This window comes from Dendrobium catenatum, unplaced genomic scaffold (assembly GCF_001605985.2).
Source record: "Dendrobium catenatum unplaced genomic scaffold, ASM160598v2 original_scaffold_243868, whole genome shotgun sequence".
Taxonomy (NCBI): Eukaryota; Viridiplantae; Streptophyta; class Magnoliopsida; order Asparagales; family Orchidaceae; genus Dendrobium; species Dendrobium catenatum.
The window spans coordinates 408749-419287 of NW_021562275.1; the positions used below are offsets into that span (position 1 = coordinate 408749).

At 34.7% G+C, this 10539-nt stretch overlaps 1 protein-coding gene across 1 annotated transcript; it reads left to right on the top strand.

Moving 5' to 3' along the window:
* The first annotated feature begins 284 nt into the window (after window positions 1-284).
* On the top strand, window positions 285-10072 carry LOC110108076 (cysteine-rich receptor-like protein kinase 2). Its single transcript, XM_020838584.2, has 7 exons — window positions 285-1114; window positions 1217-1345; window positions 4773-4900; window positions 5098-5311; window positions 8654-8885; window positions 8974-9124; window positions 9638-10072. Exons 1-7 carry the CDS (start codon window positions 352-354, stop codon window positions 9947-9949), a joined length of 1929 nt encoding a protein of 642 aa, XP_020694243.1. The 5' UTR covers window positions 285-351; the 3' UTR covers window positions 9950-10072.
* Window positions 10073-10539: the final 467 nt, after the last annotated feature.

The window sequence follows — 10539 nt, forward strand, 5'->3', positions numbered from 1 at the left end:
AGGAGCGTACGTTCACTGGATAAAATAAAAGTTCGAGTTTATGATAGTGGGATGAGAGCAAACCCGTGATTCAAAGCAACACTTAGAAAATTGATTTGTATACCGTTCAGACTAAGTTTTGGTCAAAATTAAACCGGTTCATATTTTAAATAAAACCCTCCGGTCCGGCCCGCCAAAGTTCATCTAAAATGGTTTTTCGCGCTAAGACCTTCTCCTTCCGCTCCAGCTCGCCAAGTTTTGACTCTTCAAACTCTCTCTCTCTCTCTCTCTCTCGCTCTCTCTCCTCTTCTCCTTCGTCGTCCTTCGCTGCCTTACCACCGCCGGCAAGAAGAGCTTTCCCCTACGATAACAATGTGGGGCCTATTCAACGAAACCATTCTGATTCCATTTTGCTTCCTTCTCACCCTATCGATTTCTGTGAGGGCCGACCCTCAAACCAAACTCCTCAACCTCGGCTGCAGCAACTACAACGCAACCAATCCCTCCCTCTTTATCACCAATCTCAACGCTACCATCTCCGATCTCTTATCCCATATCTCTGCATCAGATGGTGGCGGAGCTCTCTTCGCGACGGCGGGGAACGCTCGCTCGGTAACGCCGGTGTACGCCCTTGCTTTCTGCCGGGGTTACCTATCCCGCGGTGACTGTCTCGGTTGTTTAACCTCGGCGGCGGCACGCTTGCGGGCCTGCGGTTCGGGTACCGGCGGCCGTGTCATCTACGATGGCTGCAATCTGCGCTACGAGAGCGCGCCCTTCTTCGAGCAGGGCACGTTACCTGGAAACGCACCGGTCTGCGTCAACGGAACTGCTTCAGCTGGCGGTTTTACCTCCGTCGCGGAAGGGTTGCTACAAGATATGAGTTCGGCCACTCCAAACATCGCGGGGTACTTCGTCGATGAGGTTAGGGGAGGAGTCTATGCGGTGGCGCAGTGTGCGCCTACGGTGAGCAAGCTGGTCTGCTCGGATTGCCTGCAGGTGGCTTTCAACAACATAAAAGGGTGCTTGCCGTCATGGGAAGGGCGGGCCATAGATGCTGGTTGCTTCATGAGGTATTCAGGGGAGGCCTTTTTCTCCGCAAACAATACGGTGGATCTTTCGGCGTACTTGAGCTCCGGTATTTGATTTATGTTTGCAATTTTTGCGAATTTGTTGAAAAAAAAAATTTTATGGTTTTGACGCGGCTTGATTGACTTGTGTTCGTTAAAATTTGGAGCAGGGCATAAGAGGAAGAAGAATACCTCTATTATCATCGGAGTGGCTGTAGTTTGCGCGCTGGTGTTTCTGACTCTTCTTCTGGTTCTGGTCTGGGTAAGAAGAAGGAAAAGGCCCCAAGAAAGTTGGAGAGGTAAATTTTGTTATTCTAGCTCCTTTTTTAGCAACCTGCCATTTTCTTAAAATTGGAAAGTTTTGAGTTATATTAAATTTGTTTAGGTGCAGACAAGCTCTTTTAAAGTGCTTTAGCAAAGTATGTGATGGTCCTGATGCAACCTTTTGATAAGATGAAATAGAAACCAATTTTTATTCTAGGCATTTCGCAGCTGTGTCACTGGTAGCCTTTTCTGTCGAAAATGTAAGGAAATAAATGGGATAAACACTTCCTTGGTAGCTGGTTTGTGTTTTTGATAAACAAGAATAATTTCACTTATTTTGGATGAGAGGAATCAGGGATACTTGAACATAAAATAAGGGTGAATGTTTCACAGAAAAAAAGGCCGCTTCTTATTTTCTGGAAACTAGAGAGTAATAGGATGGCCTCTATTCCTGGATATATATGATTGCTGTAGAGAGCTTAAGATCTTGCAGGAAGTGAACTTTGTTTCATAATCAGATTGCTGATACTATCAAAGTGTGTGCTACAAGTAAGTGCTTCCAAAATTTTAAACTTAGGATTATATAATTTGTTAAGAGATTGTTTAAACTTCTTCATTAAAGCTGTAATATATTTAGCACCCTAGGAAATAATCTCTTCTGATAATTTGGGAATAATTCTTCATCAAATTATCCAAAGTTTTGTTAGTACCCTTATGAACCTATTTCATGGGATTAACATTCTTATAGGTTGGGTTGCCATCCTTGTGAACTTCTAGATTAGACATGAGTCTTATCCCTTAATATATTTCCACTAGTTTCTTGTTGAGGCTTTGATAAAAATCTACTAAGCTCATCTCTGATCTCACAAAATTCATTGAAATTACTCTTCATTCAATAATTGTCTAATAATAGTATTTCTTTGGTGAATATGTCTGCTCTTCACATTATAGGTTTTGTTATTTATTTTGGAAGCATGAAATTACAATGAAATATATAGAAGAAATTAGAATCTTCTCATAGATATATCTTATTATCTTCCAATAGGTTTCTAGGACAATTAGCCTCATTACCTGTCTTTTCAAAGGAAATAAACTCAAACTCTACAGTGAACCAAATGTTTGCTTAAATGATTCCCATTAAATTGAACCTACCCCACTAGTGATGAAAAAAACCACGAGTGAATGGTCTCATTTGAATTTGATATCCAATCAGCAGCACCATTAGCTTGGAAAACCATAAAAAATTTAATTAGAAATGCATGGTACCTTTCAAATATTTAAGTACCCTGCATAAGCCAATCGAATAATCTTATCAAGATTGTGAGTATATATGCTCAATCTTTTCTCAACATATGCGATGTTAAGCCTAGAGCAGTTCGTAAGATTTATCATAATATCATTTATTTATGTATACTTATGCTGAGAAACACTTTCATCTGAAATTTTTTTTTCAACATTTAATTTGCATCAAGTAGTCTTATAAAGCTGTGTTAAAATATACAAAAATTTAAATATTTTAGAATAAAAACATTTTTCAACATCATTTCTCTTAAATTGTGTACGTAGTTTTGCCCTTATTTTTAAAAATTATACAATGTTGGATTTGATCGCTATACAAGATGACCTTTTAACAATTATTAGGTGCTTCTGAACCAAGTAAGATGGTTTTCATATTCTCTTAAAAGGTCATATTTTTCTTTCTGGTACTCTATTAGATAGTCATTGATAGTTACCTATTGAATTGTTCCATGTTCTTCGTAGGAGTTTAGAGAGCTAAATTTATATTCTCCTCCTCTAACAAGACAAAATATCTTTTTGTTTTTTCTATCTAATTTATTTTCAAACTCGACTCTATAGATTTTGAATTTCTTTCTCCTCTGATTCACCTTCTAAGCAGATAGAGTTTAGTGCACCTAAAATAATCATTATGGGAAGTAATACAATATCCTTTTCCACTTCTAGCAAATGTGGATTTCATGTAACCCAAATCAGAATGGATCAAACCAAGCAACTTAATTTCATTTTAATGCACAAGTTTGCAAGTATTTTTTGCTTTGCTTTGTTCCACACATATATGGCATTTTTCTAGTTTCACTGAACACAATTTTTCAAAATTCCAACTTCATGCATTCTCTTAGTGTAAGGGAAATTCATGTCAATCATGATCCTGCCATAAATGAATGAGTCAAGCAACTAAACAAAAGAAGAACTTTTATGTATATTTTCAAGTAGGTTCAAATGAAGTAAATCACAAGGTAAATACCCCTTTACGGCAAACACCTATTTTATATTACGACTTTTTCAGCATCAAAGGTCTTTAGCACCCACTTTGACTGAAATAAAAATAGACACAAGGTTCCAATAGATTTGTGGCATAAAATATATAAGGGAGTGTGGATAGTTTTAGAGTAACTTTGCCTTTGCCAATGATGGTTACAAGCCTAGGATCACCTGTTCACCTTCTTATATTCTGGTCTATGCCTATAAATTATTTTCTCCCTGATTATATTTAGCAACTCCAGATTCTGCTTCTCAAATATTTTTCTATGCCAAATTATTTGTTTCGAAGATGTCCATAAGGATAACTTGTGCCATGTTAGCTCTTAGTTTGGTAAGATTGTCACCTCTTTTCTTAAGCCAGTGTAGAGGCAGTGTCCAAATTTATCATAAGATGTGCATAAGCACTGCCCTTAAGCATTATTTTCTCCCTTTAAAAATGTTTTAAGTGCAAAGGTTGCTCCATGAAACCATCAAGCTTAGTCCCATTTTTACTCATCTTACACTTGCCTGGAGGTTAATAGGAACACTGTTTTTCTTGTGGATAAAAAGAGAGAGAGAGAGAGAGAGAGAGAGAGAGAGAGAGAGAGAGAGAGAGAGAGAGAGAGAGAGCATGATTAAAAGGTTAAAAGCTTTGCCTGCACAAAAGAGTGGGAGGAGACGAAAGAGAAGACAAAGGAAGAGCTATTGGAGATTTTCTTTATGGAAAATAGACAAAAAGGGTTGGCCAAGCTCCTATTTCTTCCACAGACAGAGAAACAGAGAAGGGATTAAATAATTTTGCTTGTATAAAAGACGAAACAAGCTGCAGCAGAGTTAATATGATAAGTGAGGTCACCATACAATGTATTACATGGACCTCTTAGTTGTTTGAATGGATCAGTCCCTTAAGGGGAAACGCAAGGAAAAACGAGAGGTTCTCTAGGCAAGCATGGAAAAGTATAGAAGTTCTCTCTCTCTCTCTCTGAATTAGTCAATGTACATGACTCGACGAACTACGTAAATTAGTGAGGTGATGGAAATTGGAAAAGAATGATGCCAACTAATTACAGGTTTATATTGGATATTATATTATGTTATGTTATATTATATTATATTATATAGGTTCTCTAGATAGTTGGGCATTTTATTTTAAACATATTTTCCTTGAGCATTTGAATGAACTATATTTTTTGCTTAGTGCAGCAGATATATTGGGGGCAACAGAGCTTCGAGGTCCTATGAATTTTCATTACCGTGATCTGAAATCTGCAACAAATAATTTTAGCAAAGAATGCAAATTAGGAGAAGGAGGATTTGGTCAAGTGTACAAGGTACAACTTATGCAAAATAGACATTGCAGCTTTTTTAGATATTTCTGGCGCAAGAATTAATTTACAATTCTGTTCAAACATTTATGCAAAGAATCTAATACTATTTCCCCTCCAACAATTTCCATAAAAAGATGCAATATAAAATATGATTTATGCCTGCTGTCATTATGATATTTAAAGTAGTATTTTTCTTGCAGGGCACACTGAAGAATGGCAAAATAATTGCTGTGAAGAAGTTAGCAATGACTCAATCAAAGAATGTGAAATCAAGCTTCCTGAGTGAAGTGAAGCTTATAAGTAATGTTCATCATCAGAATTTACTTCGATTGCTTGGATGTTCTACCAAAAGCGATGAGCTGTTACTTGTTTATGAATACATGGCAAATGGCAGTCTTGATAAGTTCTTATATGGTAATAATCCTTTCAGATTCTTCGCTAAAATCAGAGCTGCAATATATTCTTCCGTTTCCTTTTTCTTATTATGATTTAGATTGAAGAGACATCTTTAGGATTTGACTTGTACGTTGCCTAATCAATAATTGCCATCTCTATGAAATGCTTGTATAGTTGTATGACAAAAAATTCAAGATTTTACATGTAATCTTGAACATCCGCCTTCACCTGTTCAGTTGACCACACGCTTGATCATGTGAAACCCCATCATCAATGTTCTAATGCATTATACTCTTTTTAGTGGAAAGTTTTACATGCAATGCTTCATTATATAGAACTATCTTCTCGGAAGGTAATCATGCGACTATTCCCTTTAACTATTACTGATCTCATTTCATGAATTATCTAATTATTTTAGAAATGATAACCTTGTTTACGCATAAAATTTGTGCTTTGTTGGAATTGAAGGAAAGCAAGGGAAATGCAATGAAATCCCAATAATTCATTGGTTGATGATGAATCCATATTCCATAGGCATTGATTTGAACTTTCAACCCTTTTGTCATTCATTTCATCAACTTCTCAGGATCCAAACATTGCATTAATCTTAAGACTTGGTTGGCATTAGTATGAAATGGGTGCTTTAGCAAAACGCTTTGGAAGATGGATTAGAATTATCTATTAACAATTATATGATTTCTTTGAAATTTTATGGACAAGTACGTTAACACTTTTATTTTATTTTTGATAAGTCTATATAAATAATTTTGTTAATTGGAAGTTGTGCATACAATAGTAGGTATAAGACTAGATATAGATAAGCAGGGAACTAACACTTTTATTTCTTATTACAATGTTACACTTCTGTTCAGTAGTCTTCTCCTCCTTCACTTTATATATATATAAACATTGTTCTCTAGCAAGGCCATCATTTTTATCAATTTAAAGAAGTTATAATAGCTAAGAAAAAGAATTACATCATTGTCTATATCCATACGTATAATGCCCTAACCTTCAAAAGCAAGACGTAAGTTATGGTTTGCAAGCACAATTTCTGTAAAGAATAGAATGACATACAAAAGCTTAGATGTGCATTATGGGCACACAATTTGTGCTTTTGTTTATTTAATTTTGGGATCTAAAGCACTTTATCCTATGAAATTTTGAAACAAAATATTTTTTTAAGTTGTGATGATTGGTTAATATTTTTAATTTGTAGCATTCAAAGTAATTGACCTTCTGTTGATACATTATGGATTTTTTTAGCAAATATGAAGAAATTGATCTATGACCTCAAAACTTAAAAGTATAGACTTTTATTTTATTTTTTATTTTTTATTTTGAGTCTTAGCTTACAAGTTAAACTCCACCATGTCCCCTGTTGATGTAGGGACATTAAGATCTTCAGTGCCTAATGCAAGTTAGGATGAGATGCAAGATAAAAATCACAATTCATTGATTATTGATTCATATTTTCAGTAAAATATTACCACTTTTAATGTAAGGACAACAAACAAGCTTTTCTTATTCAATAAAATAATTTAATAATTGCTCAAATTTAAAATCCTACAACAAAACTAATGTTGAACATATAATTTCAATATTTAATCAAGTTTACACTTCAAAATGAACACCAAATATATATCTTACTTGGCAATTTCAAATACTACACAACCAATGTATAAATAATTTAAAAGGCAAGAATAAGGATAAAAATCACAACAAATGGAAAAATTGTGCCTCACACTAGTACAAGGAGTCTACTCCCAAAAGTGCTTATCCATATCTATGAAGCACTAAAAGAACTCACATCTAACAAACATGCCCCAAAGAAAGAAAAACTAGAATTTTATTTCAACACTTAATGCCCGATAAATTTTAAATGCTTGGGGTTCTATTTATAGATTTCAAAGGATCCGAAATAATGAAATACATTAAATATGTAGAAATATGCCCAAAATAGCAGATTTCAATACATCTGACATTAATTCTAATATTATGAACTTCGTCATAAATTCTACTTCCATAATTGTATAATGATTCAAACAAAAAAAGAAATTTTTCTTAAAATTGTGAGCAACAGAAGACCTTGACGTGGGACTGATTAGAATTACAATATTTTTAATATGCGAAGGCCTAGGAACAGAAAGATAGAAACAGTTATTTTGCACGAAAGGCTAGTAGTGGAGGCGGCACAGTGTGGTGGGAAACTATTGAAAAGCAGCACTTTGCAGGTAGCAACAAAGTGAGGCGGTGGAAATGGTTAGGAGCATCAAACACCACTAACATCAATTGCTAGAATGTTGCGGAAGACAATAATAATGTGAGAGGGGAATTAATGTGAAAACAGTACTTGTAAACATTAGGACAATGACATAGTGGAGTTACAACAGTAGTGAATGGAAATATTAATACAGTGTGTAGTAATTAACAATTCATATCATGTTAAGAATTTTGAACTCCATTTTGTTTGATTGGAGTTCAATGGACTTGGTTGAAACTTGAAACCTTTCAATAATGAGTTAGCCTTAACTGCCTTTTTAAAATACTAGAGAACATGTCCAATTAATACATGAGTTGCCATCATTACTATGTTTTTTGTACTTTAAATAGCTCTAAATGTGATTTAATGGGTAGCCCGAAATCCCATCATAACCTGGGATAGCTCAACTCCATGACAGGCTTAGAAAAGTCTAATTGGACAACCCATTTTCCACCCTGCCCATTTGCCATCCTGGTTGGGCCACAGCAATAAGATAGACGCAAATGCCTAAAAGGCGCATATCTAGTGCTGAAGGGTTCTAACATTGTAAAGTCTACTAGGAAGAAGTTGGTGCATAGATGAGTGGTCTCTCAATCACTTGAACTAGCCTGGAGAGTCTCAATACCCAAATTATTAACCTTTTTTGTTAATTATAATTGGTCAGAATGAATTTTAAGATTACTGCAGAAATTGTGTAAGGAAATGTCAGTGGAAAGGAACTGTGATTCAACTTTAGAAACATGATCAACTTATTTTGTTTTATTTTTTCTAGACATACATATATTGTCCAATACATTTGTATATTGTAATTTTTAGCCCTAATGTTTTTGTTCCATTGAATCTACATTCCTACAATCTGATCTTGTAACGGTGGGATTACTTAACATATTCAACTTCTCTAATGACTTAAAATTGAGTTTTCTTAAGAAATCATATCTGAGGTTTAATGATATGTTATTTGTGAGGAAACGACATAAGTATCTAAGTATAATTCTTTGGGTCTGAGAACCTAAATAAAATTTGTTTTTATACTTGTACATATTCTACCTCAATGCATGCCTCACTCATGGCATATAATATTCTTTTGTTCTTGGCAGGCGAAATGAGTGGAATGCTCAACTGGAAACAGAGATTTGATATAGTTGTTGGCATGGCCAGAGGACTTGCGTATCTGCATCATGAATTTCATGTCTGCATCATTCATCGTGACATAAAATCTAGCAATGTACTCCTTGATGACAATTTCAGGCCAAAGATTGCAGATTTTGGGCTTGCAAGGCTTATGCCTGGAGATCAGAGTCATCTCAGCACCTATTTTGCTGGAACATTGTATGTTTAGGCGCTTCATTTTGTGCATTATAGATTAAACATCATATTGGAAATATCAGTATGTGATTGTTTAAACGCTTCTGGGCAGGGGATACATAGCACCTGAGTATGTTATTCATGGTGACTTGACTGAGAAAGTTGATGCGTACAGCTTTGGTATTGTTGTCCTAGAAATTATAAGTGGACAGAGGAGCTGTGATTCAAAGCTTGAACATGTACCTCAGCATCTTCTTGAATTGGTAAATTATTTTCTGAACTTGTCCTTGGATTTTTTTATACAATCAAAAGAGCCTCTAGAATGATGCACTCATGCTGTCCTCTAGAACAAGGATAATGTTATAGTTAATGCAGCTTAGTTCCGATTAACTTATGCTAGTAAGTATTAATAGCATCACAAAAGAGTTATAAAAACTTATATTTTTTATCATTAAATCATTCTTAACAATTCTTCTAATTAATTAGTCAATAGTTAATCTATATTTAATTAACTTAATTAAGCTAATGAATTCATAATTAGTCCATTTAAGCAATAATTATCCTATTTAAAGCATAATATACCTTAAATTATTATTTTATCATTAATTTATTTCTAATTACATAGGCCAATTAATTAGTTGCATAACAAGTGCATTTTTAGTTAGTCTATATAAGTATACTTAATCCATAATTAGTCTAACACTAATCACTTTATGCCAAGTCTCTGAACTTGCTTGATTTTGAAATACCACTCTTTTCTCTTTTGGTTAGTACAGGCCTGGAAACTGTACGAACATGATAATTTGCCCAATTTGATTGACAAATCCTTGGATCCTAATGAATATGATCTTGAAGAAGTGGTGAGAGTCATTACAATAGCTCTACTTTGCACCCAAACAGTCTCATTAAGGCCAACAATGTCTGAAGTTGTGGTGTTACTCCTGAGCCAACATTCTCTTCACCTCAGTCTCTCAAGGCCTGCTTTCATAGAAAGCCCTGGCAAGGTTCGCGACGCCGTAATCAGCTACACTGGATCATCTTCTGCAGATCCTACAACCATTTTAATGCCCAAATTTTCAGCTCGGTGAAGCGAACAAGTTGTGCCTCTCTTGATTTAGCTGGATCAAAGCATTCTATTCATGGTCGAAATTTATGCAGAAGGTAATACCTGTAAATTCATAGTAAGGATATGTTGTATGTAATTGCAAATAAGGGCATTTCCAAATATTCTATTGAATTGGTTAGCAATTATTTAAGCTTGTTGACCGTATTTACATTATTATTATTATTTTTTCATGTGGATGAATATTTGCTCAGACGTTTTTTTTATTTTTTATTTTTTATTTTATTTGTGGTGGTAGCAAATACGCCATTTGGCAGGAAAATAAATATCTTATGGAAACTGTCTGGTGCAGCTTTTCACCTTTTCTATGGTGTGGACTGTGGCTGCATTACTTTTCTGGAAAGATATTATCATTTTGATTCATGAAAATTCAATGATATCATGTCATGTTTGTGCTTATTGCGATGATCTTGTGAAAGATGCTGATTTTGATGTGAAAATCTTAGGTTTTGTTTGGAATGTCTTTTTTATTGTGTTTTAAAGCAGCTTTTTAGTACAAAAATTTATAGTTCATTAATTTTTTGTACTAAAAAGCCTCCTTATAAGCAATAAGAA

Bases quoted from the DNA above. Each gene is read 5' to 3' on its own strand.
- LOC110108076 (XM_020838584.2), top strand. From the start codon at position 352: ATGTGGGGCCTATTCAACGAAACCATTCTGATTCCATTTTGCTTCCTT. The intron at 5,312-8,653 runs GTAATAATCCTT...TGTTCTTGGCAG, and splicing joins TCTTGATAAGTTCTTATATG to GCGAAATGAGTGGAATGCTC. The intron at 8,886-8,973 runs GTATGTTTAGGC...GCTTCTGGGCAG, and splicing joins ACCTATTTTGCTGGAACATT to GGGATACATAGCACCTGAGT.